This window comes from Ictidomys tridecemlineatus, chromosome 14 (genome assembly GCF_052094955.1).
Source record: "Ictidomys tridecemlineatus isolate mIctTri1 chromosome 14, mIctTri1.hap1, whole genome shotgun sequence".
NCBI lineage: Eukaryota > Metazoa > Chordata > Mammalia > Rodentia > Sciuridae > Ictidomys > Ictidomys tridecemlineatus.
The window spans coordinates 32,647,991-32,665,525 of NC_135490.1; the positions used below are offsets into that span (position 1 = coordinate 32,647,991).

The window sequence follows — 17,535 nt, forward strand, 5'->3', positions numbered from 1 at the left end:
AGTTTACTTCTGTCTGGGATTTCATATAAATGGAAACAAGCAGCATGTACTCTTTTGTGTCTGCCATCTTTCCCTCCTCATGTGTTTGAGATTCATACATGTTGTATGTTAGTATTATGCTTTCTTTTATTGCTAAGTGGTATTTCATTGTGTGGTTATACAAAAATTTACTTTGACTTGTAATGGACAGTTTTGTCTATTATAAGTAAAGCTGTTAATGAAAATTTGTATACAGGTCTTTTTTGTGGATATGTATTTTCATATCTCTTGGGCAGATAACAAGTTATTGAGTTACTGGGCTGTATGGTAATGGCTAAGTTATACCTCCCACAACCAAATTATGGTATTTTACATTTCTAGTATCCATGAATGAGAGTTCAGTTGTTCCATGTCCCATCACTTGACGTCACTGTTTTTAAATTTTAGTCATTTTAGTTATGGTGTGGTGGTATCACTTCATAGTTTTAACTTGCATTTCCCTGATGATTAATGATGTTGAGCCTCTTTTTACCTGTGTCCTAGCCATTGGGATGGACTCTGTGTGTGTGTGTGTGTTTATTTCAGGACTGTGATAGCTGTTTTATCCAGATTATGCTTATTCTATCATCTTTATATTTTCAAGTTTCTTTCTACTAATTGATTATTCTCCTGGCTGTGAGCCATATATTTGTTTTGTTTTATCCTATCTAGTAACTTTCTAGTGGATGCTGAAAAGTAGTTACTTTTTTTTGTTTGTTTGTTTGGTTGGTTATTCCTGGGTGCAAGTTTTTTTTAATCCTTTAAAAAGAGTTTTCTTCTTATCCCACCACCACCACCCACTCAATAGAGTACTTAAGTTACCTGATTCTTTAGATATTTGTTTTAGAGTTTTATAGGTCATATTCAAAGTAGCTTTTGCTCTTTGTCTTACTTAGCACCAAGACTAGAGTATAACTCCACAGTTGTTGCCACCGAATTTCCCAGATGTTTACTGTAGCCACTTGCCTCTGGCTAATCACAATTTGAACCTGGCATAGCCCTGCATGTGCTTGAGAATTTCTACTTACAGAGCTCCAATTATTGTTTGCCTGGCCTTCTGTGTTGCCCCCATTTGTGCATCTTAGTATTTACCCAGAAACTTAATACAGCTCCTCTACAAATTTCTGGATCTTCTATAACTCCATTCTACAAATTCCATCTATCAGGACCCTCCTGAAATCTGTGCTCCCTCCGTAATTTAGCAGGACCTCCTTTCTCTGCTCAGATTATCCCTTTTGCACTGCTGTCCAAAAATATTTTCAGGCAGAAATGTGGAGGTAATCTTAGAGTTCATTTTCCTTCTTTTAGAGATCATAGTCCTTTATTACCTGTTGTCTAATATCTGAGAATCATTGTTTCATAAATGCTTTTTAGTATTCTAGTTAGTGGCCCTGTATCATGGTCTTCAACATGCTTTTTTAAAAAATTAAATCTCCATTTCATGTAATCTGTGTGTATCAAACCTCATGTATTTTCTATATTAAAGGTAACCTCCTTTTTTTCCCCAGATTATCTGCAGGTTGTATTTGGTGTTATTGGGGTACACCCAGGCAAAATATTCTGGGAGAGTCAAAATCTTAAGTCATAATACCCTGACTTTTAAAATATTTATATTTATGAAATGTAACATGGAAAGTACACAGTTGAAAATACATAGGTTGAACAAATAATTTGGTAATGTAATTGTGACAAGTGAAAGAAACAATATTGCTAGCACCCAAGAAGCCTCTCTTACGTAATCTTCCCCATCATAACCCTTCCTCTGCCTGGAGACAGCTACTACCCTGTCTCACAGTGGAGAGGTGTAGTACATATCTGTAGACATAGGTGAGATTCCTTAGCCAACCTGCACTAGCCTTCTTGTGAATTAACAACCACTGCCCAGTCCCTTGAAAGCACCATGGTATCCCAGTGCCAGACACCAGTGTACCCCAACTTCTTGGCTCAACATGTCACAAAAACATTTGTCTATTATAAAATTTTTTTAAAAATCAGGATGGTCTGTATCCTTTTGTTTTCATTTTTATTTATGCTTTGTGGCTTACCAAATAGTGAAGAATTAATTTCAAATTTAAAAAAGAAGCATAAATTGCTATGGAGGACTCCAGATGAAGAGTTGCTGGCAGTTGAGGGGTTGGCAGGGGGGCTTCATGTAAGAGATAGCATATGAGCTTCATTGTAAAGCAGTGGTTCTCAGACTTGGACGTTCATTTGGGTCCTCTGAAGAGCTTTTAAACTACCAGAACACTGGGCTTGTGGCTCAGTGGTAGAGCACTTGCCTAGCATGTGTTAGATCTGGGTTCAATCCCCAGTATCAAACAAATAACTCACAAACTACATTTAAAAAAATGAAAGTAAGCCTATCAGAGGCTGTATTCGACCTGAAGAGGTTTTATTGGTCTAGAAATTTTTACAGAGTCTCTAGGTGATTCAAGTATGCAGAATCAAGTACCTTAGAATAGAGCGTTCTCCTTAAGCCAGGAACTGGGGGTTTGTTTGTTTTTCAATTTATACTCTACCATGTACTGACTGATATTTTGATAAAATATAATAAAGATGAATTACTAGAAAAATTAAAAATAAAATAATGCAAACCCCAATATTATTAGATTCTACAGATATACAATAACTGAATAAAATTGATATGAAGATTTCAAAATGTTGACTCTTGATTTCCTACTTATTGTCATGGACAGGAAACTGAACTCATAGATTGTTAGTAGTCTGTGAACCAGATTTGGAGTGGCATTGATGTAGAGGGCAGACCCTTAGGAGTCCTATATTAATGGAATCATGGGCAAGCAAAGTGAGTTGAGTACAGAGTGTACAGAGCCTCAAATGCTGTAATGAAGAGCTTGCTTTTTATTCTGTTGGTGTTGGGGAGCCAGAGAATTCGAATGATCTGGTTGCCATCCCACTTCTCCTACTCTTGCTGGACATTCAACCTAGGGGCTCACACTTGCTAGGCAAGCATTCTATTACTGAGTTCCATCCCCTCTCCTGAATGGCAACTTTTGTATGATGGATTTATAGTAAGAAGGTTTTTGGTGTTTTTGGCAAGAACCTGAAAATGAAGGGGTAGGGGTTGGAGATTTGGCAAAATAAAAAACAAAAGCTCTTGAATTTTTGGAGAAATCACTCCAGAAATGCTAATAAACTTTTTAGAGGATACGAGAATTTAAACTAGGTAGTCCCTTGAGCTTAAATCCTCTAAACACGGTTAAATTGTAAAACAAAGCAAACCTCACCTTTTATATTTTCAGAAACCACGCAGATAGAAGATCCAAGAAAACAATGGCGAGGGGAACAGGAGAAAATGCTCAAGGACTATCTCTCAGTGGCTCAGGATGCACTCAGGACACAGAAGGAGCTGTACCACGTGAAGGAACAAAGACTGGCTTTGGCCCTAGATGAATATGTACGATTAAATGATGCCTATAAGGAAAAGTCAAGTTCTCACACAAGCCGTAAGTACAGTGTGGCTGTTCATACTTTAGAAATGAAGATGGGGTTGTAGATAATAGAAGGCCAGTTGCACTTTTTTTTTTTTTTTTAGCCCTTTTCCTTTCCTAGGCAAGAAGAATTCCTCTAAGCCATGAGAGGTGAGGGAACCTTACAGATTTCTCAGTAAAATATCTCAGACCCATTTCCAGATAAAAGTTTCCCCATTTGGGAATTATGCATACCTTCTGTTTTTACTCTTGCCTCTTATAATGCTTTTTATTCATTGATGAGTTGATTTGTACTTTTACAGAACAAGGCAAGTCATTTGGCCCCATTTGCTACTCTTGTACAATATTTTTAGTGATGAGAAACTGGAACTATTAGTTAGAACAAAGTTTCTGCACACTGCACCCCCACCACATTTACTTCTCCTTTATCTTATATATGGATAATCTGGAGCTGATCCTTTTAAAAGAAGCAGTTTTGATGGGCTTGGAAGTTCTACTTAAATTATAAGTACATGCAAAATGTAAATCCCTGATTAGCTGCATCTGCAATATAGTCCTCTAAGGACATAGTATATATACAATCTAGAATAAATTAATTTATGTTATTTCTCTTTCATGAGTTTTAAAATTATTATAGAGGTTTGAAGATTACTTTTATATTTAGGTGTCTGAATGACAAAGGAATTGCAAAAAGAAAGTAAGTATCCACTGAAGAATATAAATCTTCTTTTTAGAGTCAGTAAATTCTAAAGTGAGAGAACTAGTTAGGCAACTTGAAAATAATTATTCTTTCTTTTTTTCTCTTTCAAAAGTATTCTCAGGATCTTCATCCAGTACTAAATATGATCCTGATATTTTAAAAGCTGAGATCTCCACTACACGATTAAGGGTAAGATTTTTTTATTTTGGTTGGATGCATAGATACTAAAGGTCATGGAAGGGAGGTTAGTTAGTGATCGTCTCCTATCTCCATTTGGTATAGCAGACTTTTCCACTTTTCCCTGCTGGGTGGTCTTTTCCCCTTTGTTTAAACAAGTTCAGTATCTGTGATTGAGACAATCTTCGTTCCATTATTGGGATTTATTATTAGCAGAATTTAAATCTTGATTACTTACTTTCTTTCATTGTGCTATGTTTTGTCTTTTAGAGCTAAATCAAGTTGTTCTTTCGTGAAACAACCCAGTATTTAAAGATGACTGCAACTTAGGTCATAATGTCATTCCTCTTTGAAGTCAGACTTTATTAGTTCCCCACAATTCTTCACACAGGAGTGTTTCCTAATATTGGCCTGAAATCTTTTTGATCAAATAGCTGTTAAGACCAGAACTTGTTTTTCCTTGATTGGGGGGTGTCTTAACGGCTGTTCACTAAGCAAATTAATAAATGTAACTAATACCAAGATCATAAAATAGGTTATTACTATAACCACAGAAGTTTCCATTGTGTCCCCTCATTGCATTACTTTTCATTATGACCCCCTAAAAACAATACTTGTTAACATTGCAGGTTAATTTTTTGTCTTTTTTGTAATTTGTAAAACTGGAATGCTACCATCTGTAGTATTTGATGGCTTCTTTTGTTCAATAGCATTTCAAGATTCATCCAATCTGCTTTTATCGCTATACAACATTCTACTTTGGTGTACACACCGTAAATTCTTTATATCCCTTTTACCATTGTTATATATGTAGTCAGCTTTTCATTATTGTGACCAAAATACCTGACAAGAACAACATAGAGGAGGAAAAGTGTATTTTGGCTCACAGGTTCAGTACATGGTCACTTGACTCCATTGCTATGAATCTGAAGTGGGACAGAACATCATGGTGGAAAGGCATTATGGAGGAAAACTTCTCAGCTCTTGGCAGCCAGGAAGCAGAGAAAGAGTACAGGGAGCCAGGAACAAAATATATAATCCTCAAGTCATCCCCCAGTGACCTACTTCTTCCAGCCATGTGCCCACCTGCCTATAGTCAGTTACTACCCAGAGCATTAATCTAGTCAGAGCATTAATCCATAATTATTAATCCTCTGACTAAGTGATAGCTCTCATAATCTAATCTAATCATTTCATCTTCTGCTTTAACGAAAGAGCTTTTGGAGGACACATCACATCCAACCTATAACAATATACATTACAGTTTATTGCCAATTTCTTACTGTTAGAGTTACATGTTAATGTACACATCTTTTATGTATATCTTTTGGTGCACAATTTGTTTTTTTTTTTTTTTGGGTGTGTGTGTGTGCAGGAGTTGAATTGTTGTGTCAAAAAATACACATTTTAGGGTTGGCAATATAGCTCAGTAGTAGAATGGTTACCTAGAATATGTGAGGCCCTAGGTTTGGTACCCAGGACCTGAAAAATATAAAAGAAAAAGCACACTTTAGTGGGTACTATCAGGTAGTCAGCCCTTCTTACTTCCTAATATCTGTACTTAAGGGTCTAAGTTAATTTATATACATGACTTTTGCCTACATTACAGAAGTTTTGAATTTTTGTATTTTTTTATAATTCAGTTCCCAAATATTTTATTTCTTTATGATTTCTCATAAAAGTTTATTCTTTGATTTTTACATAATTAGAAATTTTCTTTTATTACTGATTTCAGCTTAATTCTGATATTTTTTTTTCAGTGTACGAATTTGTTTGATTATTCCTGGTTTCTAGTTACTTGCACATTGGCATGAAAAAAAATTCTGACCAAAATAATCTCAATATTTTAAATTTTCACGTCTTGATTAATACAATATGAATATACCCTATATGTTGAATTCTTGGTCTGGTCTGGTTTTTTTTAAACATTTTTTTATTTTATTATTTTTTTTATTAGTTGTTCACAACATTACAAAGCTCTTGACATATCATATTTCATACATTAGATTGAAGTGGGTTATGAACTCCCAATTTTACCCCAAATGCAGATTGCAGAATCACGTCGGTTACACATCCACAATTTTACATAATACCCTATTAGTAATTGTTGTATTCTGCTACCTTTCCTATCCCCTACTATCCCCGCTCCCCTTCCCTCACATCTTCTCTCTCTACCCCATCTACTGTAATTCATTTCTCTCCTTGTTTATTTTCCCATTCCCCTCACAACCTCTTATATGTAATTTTGTATAGCGATGAGGGTCTCCCTTTATTTCCATGCAATTTCCCTTTTCTCTCCCTTTCCCTCCCATCTCATGTCTCTGTTTAATGTTAATCTTTTCTTCCTGCTCTTCCTCCCTGCTCTGTTCATAGTTGCTCTCATTATATCAAAGAAGACATTTGGTATTTGTTTTTTAGGGATTGGCTAGCTTCACTAAGCATAATCTGCTCTAGTGCCGTCCATTTCCCTGCAAATTCCATGATTTTGTCATTTTTTATTGCTGCATAGTACTCCATTGTGTATAAATGCTACATTTTTTTTTAATCCATTCATCTATTGAAGGGCATCTGGATTGGTTCCACAGTCTAGCTATTGTGAATTGTGCTGCTATGAACATCAAGGTGGCAGTATCCCTGTAGCATGCTCTTTTAAGATCTTCAGGGAATAGTCCGAGAAGGACAATAGCAGGGTCAAATGGTGGTTCCATTCCCAGCTTTCCTAGGAATCTCCATACTGCTTTCCAAATTGGCCGCACCAATTTGCAGTCCCACCAGCAATGTACAAGTGTACCCTTTTCTCCACATCCTCGCCAGCACTTGTTGTTGTTTGACTTCATAGTGGCTGCCAATCTTACTGGAGTGAGACGGTATCTTAGGGTGGTTTTGATTTGCATTTCTCTGACAGCTAGAGATGGTGAGCATTTTTTCATGTATTTGTTGATTGATTGTATATCCTCCTCTGAGAAGTGTCTGTTCAGGTCCTTGGCCCATTTGTTGATTGATTGGGTTATTTGTAATCTTATTGTCTAATTTTTTGAGTTCTTTGTATACTCTGGATATTAGGGCTCTATCTGAAGTGTGAGGAGTAAAAATTTGTTCCCAGGATGTAGGCTCCCTATTTACCTCTCTTATTGTTTCTCTTGCTGAGAAAAAACTTTTTAGTTTAAGTAAGTCCCATTTGTTGATTCTTGTTATTAACTCTTGTGCTATGGGTGTCCTATTAAGGAATTTGGAGCCCGACCCCACAATATGTAGATTGGAGCCAACTTTTTCTTCTATCAGACGCAGAGTCTCTGATTTGATATCTAGCTCCTTGATCCATTTTGAGTTAACTTTTGTGCATGGCGAGAGGAGGGGATTCAGTTTCATTTTGTTGCATATGGATTTCCAGTTTTGCCAACACCATTTGTTGAAGATGCTATCCTTCCTCCATTGCATGCTTTTAGCTCCTTTATCAAATATAAGATAGTTGTAGCTTTGTGGATTAGTCTCTGTGTCCTCTATTCTATACCATTGGTCCACCCGCCTGTTTGTTTTGGTTAATGCTTGACTCTTAGAGTTGCTTACTTTTTTTTTTTTTTTATTAACAACATATAGAAAAGTCTTAACATGAGGCTTTGGATGATCTTACCATCCCTCAGAGGGTATTTAGCTTTGTTTCTTACAGGCAGTTGTATCAGGGTCAGATAATTTTAATCTAGTCAATGTTAGCAATGACTAAAATCTGGGCTTTGGTTCTGTTCTAAGATTACATCTGTTTGTAGTTTACCTTTTCTGTTCAAAATCCCAACTGAACTCTTTGAGGATGCTTTATCAGGGCACCTTTTGCTTGATTGAGGCTAAACTGCCAAACTCTCCCTTCCTGCTTCTCAGCTCTGTGAGACTGCCAATAGCTCTCTATATCTCAGTCCTCAGTTATTGCATTCTCCCACCTTTCAGTTTATTTTATAGGTAAGTATCTCAGAAGGAAGAACAGTACAGTATTTGGAGCATGATTCTGAACTTCCTTTATCTTTTGGGTCTTTAACATAAGTTCTTGCAGACTTAATAGTTCTCTAGTGCTTTCAAATAATGTTTACTGTTTAGTTAGTTTAGTTTTCCTCATTGTTCTCAGAGAAAGAGCATGGAAAAAGTTTATGTATGGGCTGGGTGTATAGCTCAAAGGTAGAGGGTGTGCATAATATGAGCAAGGCCCTGATTTCATACCCAGCACCCAAACAAACAAGCAAAATACAAACAAGAATATGTATAGTTACTGGAAGTAAAACCTCTCTTCTGTTTGGATTTCTTAATTTATGAAGCCATTTATGGAGATCTGTGTCATTCTATAATAAATGACCTTATGGTACCAATTCATTAATATTTCTCTGAACATTTCTCAAGACTGTTATGTATTGGTTTGTCAAGTGCTACTGTATTTCTATACTGTGTATATTTCTGTGATCTGTTAGGCTAAATAAAATAAAAGGGATTGTTAGTCTGTCCATTTAAATCCCTTGTAGGAAATGTACAAACTGAGGGAGGGATTTAAAAATAAAAACATACTACAGTATCTCATGCAAATAACCAGAAATTTCTATGCCATGTAACTTCATCCTAAATCTTTTTTTTTTTTTTTTTTTTTTTTTTTTGCTATCAGAGATTGAATTCTGGGTTGCTTAACTGCTGATCTCCATCCCCAGCCCTTTTTATTTTTTATTTTGAGACAGGGTCTCGATAAGTTGCTTAGAGACCTCACTAAGTTGCTGAGGCTGGCTTTGAACTTGCAATCCTGCCTTGGCCTCCTGAGCCACTGGGATTACAGGCATGTGCTACTGAGCCCAGCTTGTTTAAAATTTGTGAGCAGTGAAAAGGTCTTTTTTAGAAATGCTTCTTCAGCTATATGGCCATTGTGGCTTATACATGGCTTATACTGTTGTGATGTTTGGAGCTGTGTCATGGTTTGGATACTCTGGTTCTCTCCAGTATTTGTGCATATTTTGGCCAGGTAGCACTGTCAGAAGTAGATGGATAATGTGTCAGAGTTTTTGAGATTTTGATAATCTGGCCTTTCTTGGCTGGCCTACCTACCTTACTTATCCAGCCAAGAAAATGCCTGTGTATATAAATCCCTTTCACAATTAATGTCACAGGAATAGTAATGCAGGAATAAACTAACTTTTCCTTGCTTATGTCTCCATGTATTTGCCTGCATTTTGGTCACAATAACAATTTTTCAGGAATAGCCAAACATTAGTTTCATACTTCGTTATTTTGATGCAACAGTATTAGTATTGTACCTTGTTTGTTTTACTCAATCAGAGGTGGCCATTCAGTTCTTTGGGAACCCTGTATTTAGGAATATCTGTCTGAAATCTCTTTTCGCATTCTTTAATATTGTGGTCATAGGTAGTGATGATCATTGGACTTTAGTGTCCTTCTGGGTCTAACGGAGTAACAATATTTCCTGATACCATCATTATATTTGTTGAAATGGTGAAATAAATAAGTTAATGCTCCTTATTAAGCTATTCATAACTTTTTAAAATGTTGTATTTAATTACTTGAAAAAAATTAACTTTCATGAAGAATAATGTAAAAATTTTTACTATTATTTATTCTTATAGCTATTTAGACCTTAATATTCTTGAGGTAAGGAATAAGATATCTCATACAAACTAAACTTCAACTTCAATTTAAAAGAAAAATCTGTGCTTAAGATTGCAAATAGGTGAGATGTGGTGAAAATTTAGTGGAGAATTTTTTGATGAATTTTAATTAAGTTTTTATGGTTGTTTATTAATCTAAAATAGAATGTTGAAAATGTGAAAGAAAATCTTCAGAAAGACAGAGGCATTGGAAAATTTATTAAGCCCCACAACATACACAACTTAGAATTTTGTAAGATAAAGTAAATTAAGGCCCCTTTGATTAATTTTTTTTGTACTTTTTTTGTATTCCTAACACACAACTGATTAATGGACAGTGTTATTAATTAACAGTGTACTATCTTTTTTTCTCGATATCTACTTATACATTGTTTAAATGGAATCACTTTGAATTATTTTTAACAGTGATAATGAACTTAGAAAAGTCAGCCACAATCTCACCTCTTTTTAATCTTGGGCATAGATTTAAAAGATTGGCAGTTGAATTTAAGATTTGGTTTGTAAGTGAATAGAGTTAAAGTAATTAATTTATGTGTACATCAAAATGTAATACTTTAATTAGTGATCTAATATAGCAAAAATCATAGCAGTGTGCTTCCAAATGAAAAGAAATATGGATTCTCAGAATATAAATTACTTGGCCAGACTTGGAAAATATCTTTATGTTCACACTAATTTAAAACTTAGCTTACATTCTAAGTTTTTTAAGTTGTAGCCTCCCTTATTTCAGGGTGTCAAAGGAGAGAAAGCAATGCTAATTTTGTGACAAAAAGTTTTGCAGAAATATGGTTTATCCTTAAGATGTTTGGAAATCAATTTGTGTTGTGACTGGTATTTGGTTAGAAAATATTAAAGCAGTCTTAGTGAATTTTGAATGAAATTAGAAATGATAAGACTTGACTCATTTACTAAAAAGGAACATTTCAAGAGAAAATGAGAGTATAATATTCTATTTAATATAAGAACTTATATTATCTATTATGCTAGTAACTTCAAATAAGTTTTATAGTATGGTACTATCTTTTTTTCAAAAAGTGTACTCTGACCTTGAAGAGAGTGAAACTATAAAACTTAATTACAGTTATAGATTTTACAATATTTTGTTTTTCTCTTTAATGATTTTGCCTCTTTCTAACATCAAAGGGTACTGTATTATGGGCTAAATAATATATGCATAAAAGAAATCCTTTATTTACATTGGTTCTTATTGAAGAGATATTTAGTTTCTCCTCTCTTGTATAAACCATCATATCAATCTTTCTAAGTGCTTTTTCCAACACCTTCATATCCAGCATATTCACAGCATTTTACAAAATTAAATGCAGTTAACTTCTCCTAGGAGGGAATATACTATCTGAGTAGGCAAGATTGACTAAATGATAAATAAATCTAATTGACTAAATAAGTGATCAATTTTAAAGAATTTTATAAAGCCTGGAAAAATGTCTAAGCAGGGATAGGAAAAATTAAAAAAATAAAAGTAAACTAGGAGCAGTTAGCTTAAGAATACCTTATTGTGGAAAATATCAAACACTACACATGAATAGTCAGAATGGTCTTTCACATATCCATCACATGCCTCAAAAGTTTTGTTCTTTTACTTCACACCCCACTGACTTATTTTGATGATGATTAGAGACCATATATCATTTTATCTATAAATATCACAGCATATGTTTCTATAAACTGGGGAGTCTTAAAAAGCACTATTGCTGTTCTTGTCATTATTACTTTTAAAATGTTAAGAATTCCTTATACTATCCAAATTCTTTGTCAATTTTGGTTTTTCCTATTTGTGTCATAATCTTTTGTTGTTGTTGTTGTTGTAGGTTTATTTGAGTCAGGGCCCAAACATGGTCTATAGATTGTGGTTGATAAATATATTTCTGACTTCTATTTTATTCACCATCTTTTCTTTGTAACTATTCAAAATAATCAGGTCATTTTAGAGGTCCTCCCTGTCTAATTTTTGTATCTTATTTTTCTATTGTGTACATGAGCAAATTTATTTGGTTGCCCTCTGTGTTTTCTTTAAAATGAAAATTAAAGGTAGAGGATTGTGACATCAAGGTGTTTTGGGGAAGTTGGGAAAATTTGTTATGGAAAGTGTTGTGTATGTCCATTAGGAGGCTGGTATCTTGTTTTTCCTTTTTCTAAATTTTAACAGTCATTCTCAATCATCATCTAGATTCTTTATTTCACTAAGGATTACAAATTATGTGCTCACAAATTTAAACATAATTGATATTTTTAGATTTGTAATTATAATGCTCATTGATCCTCAAATTGTCCTATCATATACTTTTAGGAGCCTCTTTACATTGACTCCTTTTATTCTAGTATTCTGATAGTTTTCTTTTACTCTGGTCTTAAAAATGTCCTTGACCTTTTCCACTAGACCTGAAATCAAACATTTCTCTAAGGAACTCTGAATGTATTGCAGTTGGATTAGCAGTAGTGTGTAATGTGTAAATCTTTTAAAACATACTGATCTATAGTATTTACAACAGTGTGATAGTGAAACAAAAATAGAAATATGAGTTGATAGATTTGAAGGCAAAATGCTTAACTAGAAAAAGAAGAGGGCCATGAAGTTGAATTGCTTCCTTAAAATGTGGGCCCAAAATATATAAAGCATAAACTATCAGAAAATCAAATGAAAAATAACAAACACATTATGGAAGATTCTGGTATAACTCATTAATTGGTCAAGCAGATAAAAAAATTAGTAACAGTGTAGAATAGATGAATAACATGGTTGATAAATTTAATCTAATTAACAAGTATTGCAGTCTGCCAAAAGTGGGGAGTACTTATTTTAAAGCACACTTAGATCGTTCATGAAAGCTGACTATATATTGAGCCTTTGGATTAGTTTGAATAAATTTCAAATAATTAGATTACTTTCTCAGATCATAATGAACTTTTAAGAAATGCATTAAAAATAAAAATTTTAAAAAACCCTGATTTTTCCACACATTTCAAAAAGAGCCAAAGTAAAAAGTATCAGCAATACAAAGGATTGTCAGGGATGTGGAGTAAGAGAAACTCTTTGTTGCTGATGGGAATAAAGTGGCACAGTCACTTTGGAAAACTGTCCTTTTCTAGTCAAGTTGAATCCTATGCACATCTAATGCCAATGAGTAGAATGTTCATGGTAATACCTAAAACTTGAAATGTCTTGTCAGTAGCAGAATGGGTGAATACATTTTGCGTGGCCGTTTAGTAGAACTTCATACAGTAGTAAAAATAAGTAAACACATTTGCATGCCAACAACAAATGCTGAATGACTGTTGCTAGCCACCAGGAGATACACATGAATAGAAACTGAATGTGAATTCATTTATATGAAGTTCAAAAAAGTTAAAACTACACCTAGGGTTAAAATTTATAATAATGGTTACCTTTTAGTTAAAAGGAAAGGTAATTTAGAGGGGCACAAGAATGGCCTACTGGGATTTTGATAATGTATTATTTCTTCAACTCTTTACCATTACATGCTTAACTTTGGGGTCATTCATTGAATGGTATACTTAAGGTGTTTTCTTTTCAGTGTGTTTGTTGTAAGTTTAGTAACTACTTAATTTGGAAGTCCACAAACACAGTTCTAAATAATAATGGGTCAAAGAAACATGAATGTCATTTGCTAAAATTGCTAAGTAAATTTTGAAAAACAGGATATTTCCATAGCCTCAAAGTATACCTCCTCAAACATGTGTTATTAAACTCTAGTGATTTTTAACGTGTTCCTTAATTTTTTGATTTCTTTCTGGGCTGGACTCAGTGGTTATTTGCTGATAGAAAGAGTTTAGAAAGGAAAAAAACAGTATAACTAAAGAGAAGAAACCTGGCTATTCCTACTATAACCAGTGAAGTTTCACATCACCAGCAATATGTTGACAGCATGCATTCTAATATCATTTAATGAAGGGGGCACAACACCTTTGTTCTATTCTTTCCCCAAATCCATAATCTCAGTCTAATTATGACACAGTATCAAGAAAACCCAAATTGAGGCACTGTTTATAAATATCCAAGCAATGCTTTTCAAAAATGAATGACATTAAAGACAAGGAAAGATTCAGAAATTGTCAGAGATTGGAAGAGCCTAAGGAGGCTTGACAGCTGAATACAATCTGATAGGCTGCAGGAAAAAAGACCAAAGTGAAAAAACTGGAGAAGTCCAAAAAGTCTGTAGTTAGTGAATAGTGCTAATAGTGTAGAAAGTTACAGAAAAACCTTGAAGCTTTAAATATATAGACTAGAAAATAAGTCTTAATGAGCAATGCATTTAGTGTATAAACAACAGAATAAATCTAGATCCAAAGAATATAAGAAGGGAAGTCACGTGAAGAGTAGAAAATATTTTGAAAGACAAAACATCTCTGTAATACACAGGGTCAACATAGCAAAAGTTGGTTCTTTGAAAGAACAATAAAATTGATAGATGTCTGTCAGGTTGACTCAAAAATAAGAGAAAAAGAACTAATAAAGTACAAGAACTGAAAAGACAGACTAAACTACAGATGCTTAGAAAACATTATGAAAAATTTATGCCAGAAGGGCTTGGGAATGTGGCTCAGTAGGTACAATACTTGCCTGGCAAGCATAAACCCTGAGTTCGATTTCCAGTACCCAGCCCCCAACACACAAAACACACACACAACACACACACACACACACACACACAAAAAAAAAACCAAACTATTTTATTTGAATTTCCAGATGAAATGAAAAAAATCCAAATAAAATATCACTGGCCAAAAATGATTCAAGGTAAAGGAAAAAAGTCTGAATAACCCAATCAATGAAATTGCAGAGAAACTATCAAGATTAAGCTAGCATAACAGAAACCAAATTCTGAAAAGATTTTTATGTGTATTAAAATACAAGAGCCAGCCACATAAGCAAAGATGTAAAAATCTTAAATAAGATATTGATAAACTAAATACAGAAACATTTACAAATAATATATTATGACTAAATTTGGTTTATCCTAAGAGTATAGTTTAGAATTTGAAAATAAATATTATAAAGATTAAATAATCATTTCAGCAGATAGAAAGCATTTTAATAAAATCAGCTTCTATTCATGTTTTTAAAAAATTCAATCCAAATTGGAATAAGTACTGTATAGTGGGGCATGTGGAACAAAGGAGACCTGGTCACAGTTTTGAATAGGATATCCTGAGTAAGCATCGCTGAGAAGGTGTAATCTACAAAAAGAATGGACAGAGGTGGTAAAAAAGTTAGATGGGAAAAAAATCAGTATTAGGTCTTGATGTGGAACAGGTATAGGTCTGGTCTTTCAGAAATAATATGAAGTCAAATTTGGCCACAGTAGAAGGGGAGGGAGGAGATGAGAAATTCAGGCAATGAAATGAAGATAACCTGCAGGCCTTGCCGAGCACCATTAACACCTTGGGTGTTTATCTGAAATGGAGGCCATTTGGCTAAGTTTTTTTGTCATTTGTATTTATTTTTTGAAGTTTGATAAGTAATGATATATGGTTTTCAATTTTGTCTTTGTTGGGAGGTGATTAATTTGTTTTTTGTGATGTTCTACTTTTTCCATTTCATTTGCTATTTTATTTTTAAATTTAACAGCTTTATTGAGAAATAATTCATTTTTTGTATAATTTGCCTATGTAAAATGTATATAATATAATGGATATTAGTATATTCATGATTAGACATCCATCACACCATGCAATTTTTAAACATTTTTGCTGTTCTGAAGGATCATGAACTCATTTAAGTTATTCTTCATTCCCTACACCTCCCTTTTCTACCCCTGGAACTCCAAGCAGCCACTCTTTTATTTCCTATCTCCCTAGATTTGCCTGTTCTGGATATATATAATACACACACACACACATATGGCATGATACAAATAGTGGTCTCTTTTACTTAGCATAGTGTTTCCAAGGTTCATCTGTGCTGCAGCATATTTTTTAGCTGACTAGTATTCCAGCCTGCAGATATACTACTTTTATCCTTTCAATGGCTGGGTATTTGGATTGCTTCTATCTTTTGACTCTTATGAGTAATGCTATGAAGATCCATGTACATGTGTTTGTGGAAATACATTTCATTTCTTTCGGTATTTGCCCAGAAATAGAATTGATGGGTCATATGGTAACTTGCTGGTTTATTTTATGTTTTTATAGAGATCTAGCATTGATGTTCTACATTTTTATTTATTGTTTGTATTGTGAGATAGTGTTTTTCAGAAATGTTTCATATAGTTTTTCTCAATGGCTCTTATTTTTGTTTAAGTTAGAATTTTTTTTTCTAATTGTCTTTTTTCTGATGACAGAATCCACTTATTAGTCATCATAAATGGTTCTGGCATTTTGAACAATCATGAATGGTTCTATTTTTCTCTGTTTTTTAGATAAGCTAGAAAGTATTTCATTCTTGATCCTTTGACTATCTGGAGTTGATTTTTTCATTGCACTTAAAGGTGATTTAGTGGGAAAGCAGAATGGTGAGGATTTTAGAAGGGTGGAAGTTGTATTTGGAGAAAGATTTCCAGCAGGAGCAGGTTGACAGTTGCCCTTTATTGGCTTGCAAAAGGAGATCCCTGCAAGACAATGGAGTAATGGTGAAAAGATAAGGTAGTCATTAGTAAAATACCATTTTGCTCATTATGTCTTTAATGTTGCAAGTTTCCCTTTAAGGGCAAATTTATGAAACCTACCTGTCTTATGATCTCTCTGAGGTCTACAGGTTTTAGAATTTACTTTTCTTTATTGTTATCTTCTTCTTTTTCCTTCTTTTGAAATAAACTTATTATACTCAGATTGTACAAGATGTTAAGAAGCTCTGTGATTTCTAGTCATACTTACCACATTTAATCACAGCGTCTTCCTAGGTTTCAGAGATAACTTTGAAATCAATTTTAAATGTCAGTTTCTTTAGCATAGTCAGTATAGAAAGCAGGATATGTGCAAAAGTCTTGGGTCTTTTGCCTCTAATTTAGTACTCTGGGTTGTGAGATTTGATTTCATAGAAATAGACCTTAATTAAATGGTAGGCTACAGCTGCAGAAAGTTCAGTACAAAAGAGAAAATACAGGCTCTAGGACTTGTGGGCTGTTCTTGTCTTCAGTTCTGGTGGGTTATAGAAATAATGTAGCTAGCTTCTAAGGTAGAATAAAGGGTATAGATTTATATAAGTGATTTTGCTACAGTTTTGGTTTGTCTTTCATATTATATGTATTGTCATGATATTAATAGCTAAAACATTTAAAGGAATTAAAAAATCTCCTGGGTTCTAGACTGGTCTTTACTGCTTAGTAACAGGCAACCTTTAGCAGGTTACCTACTTTTTCTCTTCAGGTCCCTGATTCCTCACATATAAAATAAGAATTAAAATTATGTTTAACAGAGTAGTTGTGAGGATTGAACAGAAGTTATTTGTATTTAGCACAATGCCTGAAAATACATAAAACTGCTCATGAATTTCTTCTCATTTTTGGTTCCTAATAGAGCCTATATTGTGTTAAGTTTGCAAGGCACTATTAGTTTAATTTAA

At 33.9% G+C, this 17,535-nt stretch overlaps 1 protein-coding gene across 2 annotated transcripts in view; it reads left to right on the plus strand.

The window, feature by feature from the left end:
- Positions 1 to 17,535, plus strand: part of Wwc2 (WW and C2 domain containing 2) — a 212,515-nt gene that overhangs the window by 106,800 nt on the left and 88,180 nt on the right. For both annotated transcript variants that reach the window (XM_078031022.1, XM_040294197.2), the window contains 2 exons: positions 3,282 to 3,485; positions 4,283 to 4,359. In XM_078031022.1, the coding sequence (XP_077887148.1) occupies positions 3,282 to 3,485; positions 4,283 to 4,359 (281 nt within the window). The remainder of the gene's footprint in view (positions 1 to 3,281; positions 3,486 to 4,282; positions 4,360 to 17,535) is intronic.